Below are 17,459 nucleotides of genomic sequence, written 5' to 3' on the forward strand. Positions count from 1 at the left end.
CTACCACTGTCAGTGTAGTACCACAGAGTTGGTACGCTGCTCTGGGGTTGCTGTTTCCCATATGTAGTACTTTTCATTTGTCAATGTTAAACTTCATTTGCCACCTCTCAGTCCATCTGCTCAACTTTTCTAGATCCTGTTGCAGCAGTGTATTGTCATTAGTGTCACTGACAACCCTGCCAACCTTCGTATCTTCTGCATTAAGCCTGATATACCATCATCAATATCATTTATAAATACAGAAAAGTGAACCCTGAGGGATTCCACTAATAACATTAGTCCACGAAGAGCAGTGTCCATTGATTACCGCTCTCTGTCTACTCCCACTCAACCATCCCTTTATCCATAGCAGCAATTTGCCTCCAATGCCACACTGCTCCAATTTGTGCAGCAGACTTCCATCTGGAAAGTCAGCTTTATTTTTTTATTAACCACTTTTCTAAGCTCCTTTCTTGCTTTAGCTCTCACAAGTTGCAGATACTCTTTGTAGTTAAATTGTACTTGGAAATAAATCAAATATCATTATCACTAAAAAAAATTGAAGTTGTTGATTCCTGAGAATCCTATAATTGCATTTTGCATTCATATAGTTCCCCAAACGATACAAGTTTCAGAATGTTCATGAGAGAGAGAGAGAGAGAGAGAGAGAGAGAGAGAGAGAGAGAGAGAGAGAGAGAGAGAGACTATTCTTGAAACTTTCAAAATCCTGAAATTCTAATATTTAGGAATATGTCTCACAAACACAAACAATTTCTTTCCTCTCATTTCTATCACTACAAACTGCACAGTCCTCCTTATTTGGAAGCTCATCTTTCATCACAAAATGAAAAGAGACATTTAGTCCGTCTTCTGCATCCGAACTCAATAGCCCTTTTTTTTTTTTCTAAAATAATGTTCTTATTTCAAGACATCTACTACTAGCTGAACAAGCAACTTTTTTTTCAAAACTGCTTGTGACAAAGGTTCTTTGAGTTGGACTTGCCACCTTCATCAAGGTGAAATGTTCATATTTGAGACTTCTAAAAGACAGAAAAACTACCAGCCCTACCACTTCATTGATTTTCAACTAAACGAATAACTAGCAAAGTAACGGTCAGTGCTATCTGTAGCACCTACACTTCTTGTGCATTCAGAAATACTGAATGACTTTTTAGGAACATTAGCAACTAAGGCCACATTGCTTGGGGGATATGCGGTGGTCATTCCCTGACCTTTCCACATTCTCCATATTTGGTGGTTATGGGCTCGAACCTCGGTCTAATCAAGAAGTGTGTGCTATGCACTGCTCCTCCTGCCCACCTGGCTACAGAGGCTCCTTCTTGTTGTTACTTCAGTTTCACAATTGTGTAAAGCATAGAGCATAAAATACATTTCTTTTATCTTTTTATCCTCATTTTGAAAACTAACAATGTGCTTCAGTTATCGTCGTCGTCTCTGATGGTAATCCCTTTGTGTTTCTCATAACAGTGGCCCCCCATGGGTATGTACATTCATTTTATAAGTTCTGCTACTTGGATACTAGTACAAAATTGGTAAATGAATAAATGAAATCCACACTCTCAATACTGTGCAGCAGTTTTTAGCATTAGCAGAGGCATATGATGCAAGAAAGCAAGGCTATATAGCATCAGCCAAAAAAAAAAAAAAAAAAAAAAAAAACCATCCCATTTCATCCATCCATTCACTCCAAATGATGTTTGTCTAGTTCTTCCTTCAACTTATTTAAGTGTTGACCTCCGATACAACAGATGGAAGTTTGTTCCAACTATCAACCACCTGCTGGCTAAAGGCAAATTTCCCCACATCTATTCTGCAATTGTCTTTCCTCAATTTGAATTTATGTCCTCTCAGGTGAGTAACCCGAGCAAGAGGAAGAGGAAGAATCCCATCAGCACTGAGCTTGCTCAAACCACACAAGGCCTTATACACCTCAATTAGATCACCTCACAGGTGCCCAGTCTCCATATGCCGCAATTTGCAGAACTTAAGCCTTTCTTGGTAACAGCAACTCTTAGTTCCACTCACCAATCTCATTGCCCTTCTCTGTACGCATTCCAGCAGCTCTATATCCATCCTATAATGAGACCTCCACACCTGTATACAGCATTAGCATTAGTAGAGGCATTTGATGCAAGAAAGCAAGCTTATGCAGCATCAGCCAAAAAAAAAAAAAAAAAACCCACTTCCACTTCACCCCTCTGTTCGTTCAAAATACCTGTCCAGCTGAGCCTTAAACTTATTTAGGCTATCAACCTCCACCACAAGGGATGGAAGTCTGTTCCACCAACCAACCACCCGCTGGCTAAAGGCAAATTTCCGCACGTCTATCCTACATCTGTCTTTCCTCAATTTGAATTTATGCCCTCTCGGGTGATTTTTCTGAGCTAGAGGAAGAATCCCATCAGCATTGAGCATGCTTAAACCATTCAAGGCTTTATAGCGAGATGATCTCTATCAGATCACCTCGCTGGTGCCTAGTCTCCAGACACTGTAATTTGCAAAACTTAAGCCTTTCTTCGTAAGAGCACCCCTTTGTTCCATTCACTAATCTTGTTGCCCTTCTCTGTACTCGTTCCAGCAGCTCTACATCCTTCTTGAAATGAGGCCTCCAGACCTGTATACAGTACTCTAGGTGTGGCCTGACCATTGCCTTATACAATGGAATAATCACCTCCTTATCCCTGCTGGAAAAATTCCTGTATATCATTGACAATACTCCATGAGCTACTCTTGCAGCCCGTCTGCACTGCTCAGAGAACTTCATATCTGCCTGCACAATCACCCCCAAGTCCCTTTCATTCTCTACCACTGTCAGTGTAGTACCACAGAGTTGATACGTTGCTCTGGGGTTGCTTTTTCCCATGTGTAGTACTTTACATTTGTCAATGTTAAACTTCATTTGCCACCTCTCAGCCCATCTGCTCAACCTTTCCAGATCCTGTTGCAGCAGCATAGTGTCAGTAGTGTCCTTGACAACCCTGCCAACCTTTGTATCATCTGCAAACTTGGACATTAAGCTTGATATACCATCATCAATATCATTTATAAATACAGAAAACAATAATGGACCCAACACTGAGCCCTAGGGACTCCACTAATAACATTAGTCCACGATGAGCAGTGTCCATTGATTACCACTCTCTGTCTTCTCCCCCTCAACCACCCCTTTATCCATAGCAGCAATTTGCCTCCAATGTCACACTGCTCCAATTTGTGTAGCAGTCTTCCATGTGCAACAGTATCAAAAGCCTTTCTAAGATCCAAGTATATAATATCAAAGTTATTCCCTGCATCCAGTTCTTTTGTGACTGCATCATAGTATCCAATCAAGTTGGTCAGGCAAGACTTCCCCTTAACAAAACCATGCTGTGTCTGAGCTATAACTGAAGTCTTGTCTAAATGATCCTGCAGTGCTTCTTTAACCAGTGCCTCCATTAATTTTCCTGGAACAGAAGTTAAGCTCACAGGTCTATAATTACTTGTGTCAGCCTTTGATCCTCCTTTGTGAATTGGGGTCACATTTGCACATTTCCAGTCTATGGGTACCTCCCCTGAGTCCAAGGAAGCTCTCATAATTATGGCTAAGGGTTTGCTTACTTCCTTTGCTGCCTCCTTTAATATAACTGGATAGATCCCATCCACCCCAGGTGCCTTTCTTGTGTTTATCTTCAACAGTTTCTCCTCCACTTTACTCCCAGTTATTTCAAGATTCTGTAGCTTACTGCTAGAGTTGAATACACCTCTGGCATTCCCCTTGCTGAATAACTCCTCATGTGTGAATGGCGATGCAAAATATTCATTTAGTTTGTTAGCTACCTGAGCAGGATCATCAACAGTTGACCCATCAATATCAAGTGGACCAATCTGATTCATCCCCTTCCTTCTAGAGTTCACATAAGTAAAGAACTCTTTGCTGTTTTTCTTTGCATCCCTTGCCAAGGATTTCTCGTAATCTGCCTTCGCCTGCCTAACCTCCTTTGTAACTTGGTTGCATATCAACTTGTATCTATCATAGGCTTCTGTGTCATGTGTTAATTTGTAAGTATCCCATGCATTTTTCTTCTCTGCCATATGCCTCATTAGTTCATCTGACATCCATTTTGGCCTAAACCTTGAACAATATTTCTTAGTTGGTATGTAAAGCCTAGTAGCTTCCAAGATAAGTTCTTTGAATGCTTCCCATTTTGAATTTGCTGTTGGTAACATCATCAGTTGGTCCCACTGTATAGAATTTAAATACTGTCTCAGTCCATCGTAGTCGCCTTTACGGAAGCAATAACCCTTCCCTTTACCCCTAATGGTAGTTACCTCTTTCAGTAAATCCCACTTCAGCACACTGTGATCACTGCCACCTAGTGGTTCATTTATCTGCAGATTCTTAATGCATGAAGAATCACTGCTGATAATCAAATCAAGAGTATTACTCCCTCTAGTTGCCTCCCGAACATGCTGATGTAGAAAACAATCATCCAATAAATCCACAAAAGCCCTGCTAGTGTGTGAGTAACCAGCCCCCAAATTCCAGTCAATATCTGGGAAATTAAAATCTCCCATTATAAGACTCTCTGATTTACTGGCCCACTCTATTTCCCTGTACAGTTCCTTATTATACTCATCAGAGTCATTAGGCCTATAGCACACTCCTACTCTCAATTTTGATCTCCCAATGCTTATGTCACACCAAACTGACTCAACACTGCACTGTCCAGCGATGTCGACTGGCTTCATTTCCTTGGTTTTTATGTGTTTCTTAACTAATAGCATAACCCCTCCCCCCTTCCTATCCTGTCTATCCTTTCTGTAGACGTTGTACTCCCCAAATTGCATTTCTGCATCCCTTATATCTGTGTGACACCACGCCTCTGATATCCCAACAATATCTGCCTTTGATGTTTTGAGAAATACCTCAAATTCATCAAATTTATTTACTAAACTCCTAGCATTGGTGTACACGCAAGTATACCTGCACCTGTTTCTATTCTTAGCTACCCTAACACAACCCATGTGTTTACTTGTACCGCAATGGCTCCCAGCAGTCTCTGAAATACCACGCATCTTGTTTTTCAGGCTTCTGCTCATTCTAATAGAAGCAGTGCAAGAATCTCTTTCACCTCTGCCAGTGGCTACTGTCAATCTATTGGTCTTTGTCTCCCCCCAAGCTAGCAGTTTTCCGACCCACCTAACACTGCCTCGATAGCATCAGCAAATATTCTTGCACCCTTTCTATTTAAAAGTAATTAAGGTGTGGCCTGACCATTCCCAAGGGGACAATCATCTCCTTATCCCTGATAGAAAAATTCCTGAATATCATTTACAAGATCCTATGAGCTACTCTTTCAGCCTGTCTGCACTGCTCAGAAAACTTTATATCTGACTGCACAATTACCCCCAGGTCCTTTTCATTCTCCACTACCCTGAGTGTAGTACCTCCCAGCCTTGCACAATCTTTCCAGGGCCGAATTGATTGACAAGACTTTCATCATATACTCCCTCCTATCGTGCTGGGCAGAATTGCAGACACTTTCAAAATCATACCTAACTTGCAACTTTTTTTCAACATTGACCTGCACTTGCTAAGTAAATACTGTTAATGTCATTAGCACCAACATGTACAACAATATCACCATTTGTGCCCTTAAAAGATCAAATCTGCTCTAAAATGTTATCAACTTTTGCCCCCCCCCCCAACATGTACAACAATATCACCATTTGTGCCCTTAAAAGATCAAGTCTGATTCTCGACAATCGGACTCCAAATCCAACACAGGCAAGCCATTTTGAAGACAAAGAGTGATAGAAACTGTAGTAGCAAAACTTAGACGCCATGGCTAGAGAGAGAACTGTGATCAAAAGCCCTTTTAAACCAAATATCACCCTACTTTTCAACCAATAAAAAACAGATGCGCACAATCATGCGCAAAGATTAAACTTCTAAACCTTTTTAAACAAAGAAATTCCTTTAGTTGAAATTTTATTCTGAATGATTAAATTTTTCAAATTTCAGGAGCCATATGTAACCCATTATTATTATTAACCATTAAGTTTTTCCGCTGTTTTTAAAATTTCAAGAACCAGATGAAATAAGTTTATTAATTTTCAACTTCTGTCTGTAACCATTAAACTAAATTTTCTTTCAGCTGTAATTTGCATATCTATAATCCTCATGCCTCAATATAGATAGAATTGCTCAGAAAAAAAACATCTGTAAAGTGTTGAACTTTAGGCATGTTCAAACATGATTAATCCCTTTGCATGGTGATGATGTCATAATCCATTGGTGTAATTCCTGGAATTCAAAGACAGTCTTTTATTCCCCCTGCATGTTGTAACAAGTCTTATGATGTCATAATCCATTGGTGTAATTCCTGGAATTCAAAGACAGTCTTTTATTCCCCCTGCATGTTGTAACAAGTCTTATGATGTCATAATCCTTTGGTTTAATTCCAGGAACTCAATTCCTAATTAAATAGTTTATTTTTTTACATTATTTTAATTTGTCTTTGTAGCCAATAAAAAAAATAATTGCATGTTTATATGAGTGCAATAATATTTATTGTGCTCCCACAAACAAGGGGCTGTTTCAACATGAATTTCCTTTCTTTGTGGACAACCAATTTTTTCTAAATTAATGGCAGATGCATTGGTATATTTTGACAAAATGTGTTTCTTTTCTTCTCCTTTCACATAAATTATACTACACTTTGTAGTGACCATATCCAACCACTTCCTTAAATTGTTATGTTGAATGAAACCTGAATTCCATGGTAACTGGTGACAGTTTCTAAAAATCCAAATATTTGGTCTCTTAATTGCATTTGGTAATTTATTCCACCCACATGGTGGGTGCATTACATTGCTGAATAAATTTTCACCATCAAAAAATGCAACTTCCTTTATAAAATAATTTCCATGAGAATTTAGAAACATTTGAAAATCGAAATTTCCTGTGGTCAGTTGACTTTGACCAATGCTTTTATACCACGTGACGGTGATCTACATCCATCTTAAAATGAGGCCTTTAGACCTATATACAGCACTCAAGGTGTGGCCTGACCATTGCCTTACAAGGGGATAATCACCTCCTTAACCCTACTAGAAATATTCCTGTATATCATTGACAAGACACCATGGGCTACTCTTGCAGACCATCTGCATTGCTCAGAAAACTTCACATTTGCTTGCACAATTACTCCCAGGTCATTTTCATTCTCTACCACTGTCAGTGTAGTACCACACAGTTGATAAGTTACTCTGGGGTTACTGCTTTCCATATACAGTACTTTACATTTGTCAATGTTAAACTTCAGTTGTCACCTCTCTTAATCTTTTAAACTTCTGTTGCAGCAGCATACTGTCATTAGTATCATTAAATACTCATTAATAAAAACAGAAATCAACAATGGTCCCAACGCTGAACCCTCAGGGACTCCACTAATAACATTAGTCCACGAAGAGCAGTGTCAATTGATTACCACTCTGTCTTCTCCCACTCAACCATACCTTTATCCATAGCAGAAATTTGCCTCCAATGCCGCACTCCTCCAATTTGTGCAGCAGTATTAATGTGCAACAGTACCAAAAGCCTTTCTAAGATCCAAATATATGATACCAAAATTATTCTTTGCATCCAGTTCCTTTGTGACCACATCATAGTAACCAATCAAATCTGTCAGACAAGACTTCACCTTAACAAACCCATATTGTGTCTAAGCCATAACTGAAGTCTTGTCTAGATGATCCTGCTTCTTTCACCAGTGCCTCCATTAATTACCCTGGAACAGAAGTTAAACTAATATGTGTGTAATTACCTCTGTCACCCTTTTATACTCCTTTGTGAATTGGGGTCACATTTGCACAAATCCAAACCATGGGTACCTCTCCCCTGAGTCCAAGGAAGCTCTCATAATTATGGCTAAGGATTTGCATACTTCCTTTGCTGCCTCTTTCAATATAACTGGATAGATCCCATCCACCTCAGGTGCCTTTCCTTTGTTTATTTTCAACAATTTCTCCTCCACTTTTCTCTCAGTTATTACAAAATTGACTAGCTCACTGCAAGAGTTTAATTCACCTCTGGCATTCCCCTCCTTGAATAACTCCTCATGTGTGAATGTAGATGCAAAATACTCATTTAGTTTGTTAGCTACCTGAGTAGGATCATCAATAGCTGAACCATCGATATCAAGTGCACCAATCTGATTCTTCCCCTTCCTTCTAGAGTTTACATAAGTAAAGAACTCTTTGCTGTTTTTCTTTGCATCCTTTGCATTTTTATTCTCTGTCACATGTCTCATTAGTTCATCTGACATCCATTTAGGCCTAAACCTCGAATAGTATTTCTAAATTGTTATTAAAAGCCTAGTAGTTTCCACAATTACTTACTTGAATGCTTCCCATTTAGAATTTGCTGTTGGCAACATCATCAGTTGGCCCCACCGTATAGAATTTAAATACTGTCTCAGACCACCACAGTCACCATTACGAAAGCAAAAACCCTTCCCTTTATCCCTGATGGTAGTTACCTCTTTGAGTAAATCACTTCAGCACACTGTGATCACTGCCACCTAGTGGTTCCTTTATCTGCAGATTCTTAATGCATAAAGAATTGCTACTGATAATCAGATCAAGAGTATTACTCCCTCTCGTCTCCCAAACATGCTGCTGTAGGAAACAATCATCCAATAAATCCACAAAAGCCTTGCTAGTGTGTGAGTGACCAACCCACAAATTCTGGTCAATATCTGGGAAATTAAAATCCTCCATTATAAGGCACTCTGGTTTACTGGCCCACTATTTCTCTGTACAGATGTTTCCCCTACTCATCAGTCATTAGGCCTATACCACAACTCTCAATTTTGCTTTCTTAGTGCTTACGTCACTCAAAACTGACTCAACACTGCTCTGTCCACCCATGTCGAATGGCATGGATTTTATGTGTATTTCCGTGGATTTTATGTGTATCTTGGCTAATAGAATAACTCCTCCTCCTTTCTTTTCCTTCCTGTACACATTGTACTCCCCAAATTCCATTTCTGCATTATACCAGCCAAAAAAGAATTTACCCTGAGAGAGAGAGAGAGAGAGAGAGAGAGAGAGAGAGAGAGAGAGAGAGAGAGAGAACAAAACAAGAGTCAGAAGTAGAAGGGAATCACCAAGAAAGAGAAGAATGATGATATCCAGCTGAAGACCCTGGGTGTGCCAAGCCCATACTCAGCAAATGTGAGCCCCCTGGTGTTATATGTCCTTTTAACCCATAACAGTCTGTACCCGACAATTGTCTTGTGAGGCCTGAATCAGAAGTGCATAACCTAGTAGGTCTTGGGTATACCTGAGTCCCTGAAGAGTCCACAGTTTTGTTTGTCTCTAGCATCAACTCATCCCATTCAGATTAGACTGGCTTACATTTGGAAAGAAGAAGACAATTGTCAGTTGAGCTAGGATTATGTACTAGTTTGACCTCTGAATACATATAATTGTACAAAAAAAGAAAATTTGTGGCTCACTGGGGGATAGTCCACAACCATTCCAGTCTGAAGCCTTTATGCTATCCTGTGATGAAGCATTCAAAGTTGGGTTGTGGAAAACCATTAAAGGTAAGAATACTTATCTTAATCTGGTTGCTACAAGATCCAATTTACAGTAATTAAATTAACAAAATATTACAGAATTAAGGAGATAATAAAATATAAGCTGCTACTAACACTCAAGAATTTAAACTTACATAATGCAAAAAAGAAAATATTCACTTCACAAAAGGAAAGAATTAAGTTTACAAAATTACAGAAATTAAATTTATAAAATATTACAGAAACCACATAAAGAACAAAAATTAAGCCACTACTATTCAAATCCAAACCCAAACAGTTTACGCTCCACAAGAATAATGAGAGCCCCTACAAGCATGTTTGCTCACTGTGATTGTCAGAAACGAGACTGGTAATTATGGAACAGAAGAGATATTTGATCATAGTCAATGACTACAGCATAAATTTGACAGCAGGTGAACATGGTGTCTGAAGAGCAGGAACCTCTTATGAGGGTACTGGTCTATCTTGAATGAGGATAAGTTTGGTGATATGCAGCATGAACAGCTGGAAACAGCTTACTAGATCAGTGATCACACAAACTTTTTAGCAAGACTACTCATCTCATGCAAGCTTTGCATGTGTAAGCACATGTTCATTAAAAAATCACGTTAATCTATAAATTAATTTACTTCGTGATTTTCTCAAAAATGATTACTTGAGTAACTGCTAGCCTGGTATCCAGAATTTCTATCAAAACAAAAAAATATCAAAAACCACTTTCCTACATGAAGTCAATTAAATTACATTAGGATATTAATTACCTTTAAAATATAATTTAAATGTAACTGCCATTATTTTAATACTAAATATTAGTTTATAAACAGAAATAAGAAACAAAAACATACAGGCTGTGAGAGTTCCCATCTAGTCCTGATATGGATAATTGCTTGCACAATACTATCACAGTCATTGTGGATGAACGATAATGGGCCACTTTCATTAGCAATAGTCAGCGTAAACTGGTTGTCATCTACCAGACATACCTAGGGGAAAAAATTTAGTAAAACCTTCTTTAGAATTTTTCAGAGATATTTCTAACAGCACACAGTGATTCAAAACAGTGGTTATACTGTTAGCCCATGCTGCAATGTAAATTTGTAAAAATTCTCTAATAACAAATGCTAGATTACAAATAACGTATTTCAAACTTTGTTAATGCATAAACTATTATATTTAAGTCACACAATTTGTAACTTTTTATTATGAGATCACTTCCAACCATTCAAATAATACAAGGAAATGGACATTATCACTATGAAATATTAACTGAGCTCTGTCTTCCAGCCATAATACACCAGACTGCTCTTCCAAATTAATGATAATAATAAAAAATATTATTATCATTATTATCACTAAAATGCAACAAACCATATTCTATAATTACTTTCTTTGTTTTAAATGTTGTAAAAGAACTTTATTATTTATTTTATTATTATGTTTTTGTTCTGCAAATATATACAGCATATAAAAGGATCCAAATAGAAGAATCCTTCCCCCTCCCCAACAGTGACCTTGAACTTATACCAATAAATCCAGTAGATGCATATTTGGAATATACAAACAAACAAACAGTACAAATGTAACTGAAATCTAGAAGAAATGTAAACACTGCAAAACACAAGTTTCAGAATTCATCTTTGAAAATCAGACTAGCTGGCTTTCATGCAAAAAATAATAGCCACTTCCTTCACTTTCATATTCAGTCTGAACATAAAAATTTGTTCATCATATTGCAGCAGGGTTCCTTCTTGGAGCCTTACTTAAAGCCAGTTTGAAATAAAAACACATTAAAAACATCATAAATATGGCACATTTAAAAATCTGACATTTTAAAAAATTTTGAGTGCATGCATATACTTGAAACACACACACACACACACACACACACACACACACACACACACACACACACACACACACACACACACACACACACACACACTTAAAAGCAACTGCATTCATGATATAAGTAAGCATGCAGAAAGTGACAGGAAGAGATTGGAAGGCACTTAGAAGAGTGGTTTGTAGTCCTCATCAAATACTGTCAACTAGGAATTCCACAGGAATTGATACTGGTATAAGGAGGGAACCACATAACATCAGATTTTACAGAAGAGCACATGAGCCAAACACCACAGCATGCAAAAGCACCAAAGGTGACTTCCCAGGTGTACAAACCAACATAAATTATTTCTGAAATGATGGAAACTGTGTTATGCAGAGAAAAATAACAGTATATAGTTTTCTCATCTGATGACCATGCTTGAGTCTGGCAGAAGCTTGGAGAACATTATTTGCTAGAGTGTGCCTTCCCAAACTTTGCAGTTTGCCCAAGATAATGGAATTTTTGTAATGGGTGAAGAAGACATAGAAATATATCAGGTAGTGTTTTTCTGTATTCATAATAGTACTCTGTTCACCATATATCCTAAGTACAGAATACAGTACAAGCCTAAGGGAATAATTTTTACAAAAATCAAAGGTTCAGGTAAGAGGTGATTTTAATACAATGAAGCACTAGTGCCCTAACACTAGGTACTGTAACTATTTGGGATTAAGTGTGGCTTGGGCTGGGACCATTGGTTCTTCCTTTGTTCCTGGAACCATGAATACCATGAAGTACATTGACAGTCTGGGAAATTCAGCACTTTGTACATGGCGACAGCAGCATGGAGAGGTTTGTTTATTATTTGGTTTTTAGGAGCATTAGAAACTAAGGCCATATTGCTCCAGGATATACGGTGGTCATTCCCTGACCTTTCTGTATCCTCCGTATTTGGTGGCGACGGGCTTGAACCCCGGTCTAATCAAGAAGCGTGTGTTATACACTGCTGCTCCTTCCCACCTGGCTATGGAGACGCCGTATGGAGAGGAGCCCTTTCACTTTCAGCATTAAAATGCCAAGCAGTTACTGTCTGAAAATATAAGTATGCAAAAGAATTACAGGCCTGCTTAGAGCCCAGTCAACCTTAACCCTACTGAACACCTCTGGGATAAACTGGAATATAGCCAGAACAACATTCCCACAATCAGCAGTTGAACTGACTACTATACTGAAACAAGAACCCAAAATACTACCTTTCATATCAAAAATTAGTTAGTTTATCAGGACACACAGTCGTTGCCAACAGGAACAAGGAGGTGATTATCCCATTATATAAAATAGGCTGTATCTTGACTGCTGAATACAGGTTTATGAAAACCAATGGAGAGGTGGAATAGGGGCAGGGTTTGTCTGCTTGGGACAAAATGTTATGATTTAGAGCAGAGGATCACCTTTCAAGGCCACAAAAGGTAATAATGTTGTACACATTAGAACTAATGATACAAAGAGTAGGAGATCTGAGGACTTGCTCAATAAGTAGCATAAGCCATAGGCTTCCTTGCACCATTTGGCCATTGCTAATACTAATACTAAAAAGTACAGGGCAATGTTAAGGAAAAGTTGAGTTAGGATTAAATTTGAAAGTGTCTGCAATTCTGCCCAGAGGCGAGAGAAGAGAGTACAAGATGGGAACTTTCTCAATCATTTCAGCAGTTGAATAGACTGTGCAAGGCACATGGGATAGAACTTTTGTTAGCAAGTTTGTGCTTCTTAACAGAAGAGATTGTTTCTACAAAGATGGGATACACTTAAATACAAGGAGTGCAAGAATATTTTCTGATACTGTCAGGGCAGAGTTAGGTGGGTTGGAAAGTGTTGGCCTGGAGGGATACAGTCTAATAGATTAACCAGGGCACAAGCAGAGGTGAAAGTGATTCTTGCACTGCTTCTAGTGGAATATGCAGTAGCCTCGAAAGCAAGGTGTTGGAGATTTTAAGACCCGCTGTGGGTGTCATCATGGAATAAGTAAATACATGGGCTGTGTTAGGGTAACTACGAGTAAGAACAGATGCATGTACACTAATGCCAGGATCATAGTAAATAAATAAATTTGATGAACTGATTTTAAGAACTGATTAAGTCATTAAATGCAGTCATTGTGGGGATACTAGAGACGTGGTGTCACTCAGGCATAAGGGATGCAGAATTTAAATACGGTGCATATAGATATAGCGTGTATAGAAAGGAGAGAGAGGATAGGAGGGGGGAGTTAGGCTCTTAGTTAAGAAGTATAATAAATCTAAGGCAGTGCATCCAGTGCATTGATCACTTTCACTTAGGTTGGTCTGAACCAACAGAGCAGCAATAGTCAACTCTTTTCAACCTACATGGCAAAAACATAATTTTCACAAGCCATTGGGCGAGGGAAAAAAAAAAAAAAAAAAACTCAATAAAATTTAGTGAACTTAACAGTCTTTACTGATATAAAAAGGTAACAATAATTTTAACCCTAATTTTCATTAGGGTTTTCACTGTTAGATGTGGCTGACAGACCATAAAAATATGTCTTAAAATTTATTTTAAGACATATTTGCTTTTGATAATATAAATTTGATTTTTATAATATAAACTTATGGTGGCTATGTGGTATATTTTCCAGTTCATGCCAATCAATGCATATTTGCCACCAGTTGAAAATACTTCAATTTTCCAGAGATAGACTGAAACTCACAGGTGGATCATTTGCTAAGCAGCATTATATTTCTTGATTGATTAAGTATGCCAATAAAGGCATACTTGCCACAGTTCACCAACACTGTTTTTAAGGTACAAAAAAAAGAAGCCTCCCAAATAACTTTGAACATAACTTAATTTTTTATTTCTGCTTGAGAGATTAATTAACCATTCTAATTGAACAAAACTCAAATGATGAAGGCTATAATTTCCTTTTAGAAAATGAAAACCTTTCCATTTCCTCTTGACAAAAGTTATCTTTTTGGGTATGTTCCACATTAATGTATTATAATCACTACTAGTAAACAGTTCATTAAGGCAAAATGTGCTGAATATTAGTTGAATGCTTAGTAAAATTAACAAGAATATGGTTCTCGGTGTGGCATCTCTAACAAGTTTATACAATATGCAGTTATTTATTCAATCAATAGATATATCACTGCTGAGCAAATGATTCACCTGCAAGTCTCAGTCTATCTCTGGAAAATTGAAATCAAAGAGCTCAAAGTGTTCCCACTACTTTGAGCTCTTTGATTTGCTGCTCTAGTCTGAAACATGATTTTAGTTTAAATTTAAATTAAAAATACCACATTAAACTAAATTGCCTTAGAAATTAATTATTGTAATTAATGAAAAAGGGTTGGGGATTAATATATGATTAAAAAAGAAAATCAACCAAAACTACTTCTATCAAAAAGTAAATTATAAAATTAGCTATTATTCTTTTAGAATCTTATACTAATAACATACACATGAAACAGATGCAAATGAATAACTAGAATAACTAAAGCCACCTCACCTCTTCAATTTCTGAAGCATAGTATACGTCGTTTAAAAGAACAGAGTGGCTAAGAACTTTGGTCTTCTCTGCTGATGTGACCTGAATAGCAGAAGGTCCTACCTACACAGAAATAGATTACAATCGGCACTTATTTTAAATTTGGAAAAGCTTTAAAAAAAAACTTATGATAAAAATTTCAAAGCATTCTCCTTGTTCCACATTTCCTAATGGTATGTAAATGGAGTATCTTCCATAACATGGAAGATATTCCATGATTCTGATACATTTACCTTCCCAATGGCAAATGCCCAATTAAGAGGGACAAGTAGTACATTAAATTTTCATGGTTTTCTTTCCTGAAATTAAAACGTGTAACTCTGCCTTCAATCATCCAACTCAGAACTCCACGATTACTCCTTGATACAGATTTCTGTACTATTAGCCCTAAATGTGATTTGGTGTATCGGATATGGTGATGTCTAGAATATTGTACTATGTGTATAGTTTACTGCATTATGACAGTACACAAAACAATTTGTATATGAAGTTTTCCATGTCTGAAATTGGTTTGTCTCTCAACTGCACCCTTCCAACTATTAAGATAATAGTAAAAATATTTATAAAGAAATTAACTTTAGCAAATTAAACTGTTCTAAGTCACATGCCTTGAGTTGCTTATCATACACACACACAGGTCAGAGATCACTAAGTCTCTTTTTAATAGATTTGCTATCTTTTAGATTTGTGGACATCCTTTCTGTGTGTTTTGGGGTGCTGGGGCAGTGCTTTTCAGTAAATGGGTTTCATGTGTGAAGAATCATCGCTCAAAGTAACAGAGACATCTGTTGTTTGCAGCATTCTAAAAGATACATTTGAAAGAGATTCAAAGTCCACATCCATTGAAGCTGATTCAATTTCATCAGCTACAACATACTGTCAATCACTGTTCTTTTCCAGTCCTGATGTTCCAAGCCGTGGATCCATTTATGGTAAAATTTTATCAATAGAGACACATCCCAAGGATGACCTGTTTTTTTACAAACTAAAGAATTAAAATTCAGGAAACATAATTAACAAAAAATTTTTTACCTTTTCTTCTTGTGAAAAATACTAACTAGGTAAAACACTTCAACATAAACAAAGAACATACGAAACTGTGAACCAAGTATAGAGCTTTTATAGCACTCTTGAAGATCATGAGAAGGACCAGGACAATGATGATGAAGAGCCACCAACACCAACCCAAGGTCATCAAGCATAATCTTCCAAAAAGTTTATCTCTTTTTTTTCTTGTGGAAAATGATAAACTAGATCAAATAACTTCAACATAAGCAAAAAAAACACATGAAATTGCGAAGCAAGTATACAGCTTTTATAGTGCTTTCTAGACAGTGTGATTGATGCCAAACAAAATCCCAGCCATAATGCAATAGCCAGTGGTTCAATCAGTATGCTGATATTGTTCAGTTGTTCAATTCATGTGCCATTCTTTTTACAATGCGAATTTATTGACTGCACTTCAACAGACAGATATGTTGAGGCACAAAAATTACAGTTCGTTTTGCTGCATATCTGTGTTCTGGCACTGAATATGTCAATATCTCAGTCTAAAGAAGTTGTGTGCCAAAATATATATTTCATTATTATTATTTTTTTTTAAACAAAGTAAAGTTAAATAGTATATTTTTAATTTCTACATAAAGTATACAGAGAATCATTCTCATAGATTCAATATTAGCTTTCTAGAATTCATTTTCTTTTTATTTAACAATTAGAAAGGGATAGCCAAAGATAACATTACTAAACTTAAGTCTGTAGCTGCTATGCAACAACCACGTACTCTCAGTATAACTCAGCATAAAATATGTCAATAAAATAAATGTTCTCAGTAGTTTTTTAATGCTGTTCTGAAATTCATGCATAAGCAGCCACTGCCTTGTCAGCTCTTTAAATACTTTTTAAGGGTTTCCTCCATAGCTTGGCTGCAAAAATAAATATGTTGAATTGTGCCTCTAACTTTAATACCTGCAGCAATAATGAAAAACCTCAGCTATAGTAAAGACACAGACTGCTTGCTTATCCATTTTCATATTCACAGTCAGATTAAAATCAACTTTAGAACACTGAAAGTGAATGCCGGTAGCAAACTGGAATTACTATTACACCTAATCTTAAAATGAATCTTTTTTCAATATTCTTTCAGAAAAGTGCTTGCAAACATTTTCATTAAATTTACACTCACAAAACTTTAAATGACTTCAAAAATCATGATATCACACAAGAATAGTGATGAATGTTTTGGCACAAAACTTTTACAAATAAGCTAAGCATAACAGCTGGTTCTGCTCATAAAAATGAACTCCCTTCTCCTCCGTATCCAGCCAATGGAATCTTTAAAAACAATCAGAACACTAGCAATGGTTAGTTGTCAAAAACCAAAACAATCATACATAGGTTGGAGAGTACAGAACAAAGCAGTAAAGCTTGTCTGTGAAATTGACATGTGCACTAAATGGATATAACACATACAAAA

The 17,459-nt window shown here is 37.1% G+C and overlaps 1 protein-coding gene across 1 annotated transcript in view; it reads right to left on the bottom strand.

The window, feature by feature from the left end:
* Nf1 (neurofibromin 1) overlaps nucleotides 1-17,459 on the bottom strand; it is a 1,111,953-nt gene that overhangs the window by 318,914 nt on the left and 775,580 nt on the right. The window contains exons 36-37 of the mRNA XM_090369763.1: nucleotides 14,945-15,046; nucleotides 10,433-10,570 (exon numbers count right to left, since the gene is read on the bottom strand). Coding sequence (XP_090225889.1) covers nucleotides 10,433-10,570; nucleotides 14,945-15,046 — 240 coding nt within the window. The remainder of the gene's footprint in view (nucleotides 1-10,432; nucleotides 10,571-14,944; nucleotides 15,047-17,459) is intronic.

The sequence above is a fragment of the Mastigoproctus giganteus genome, chromosome 3 (genome assembly GCF_048544385.1).
Source record: "Mastigoproctus giganteus isolate SK-2022 chromosome 3, ASM4854438v1, whole genome shotgun sequence".
NCBI classification, from domain to species: Eukaryota; Metazoa; Arthropoda; class Arachnida; order Uropygi; family Thelyphonidae; genus Mastigoproctus; species Mastigoproctus giganteus.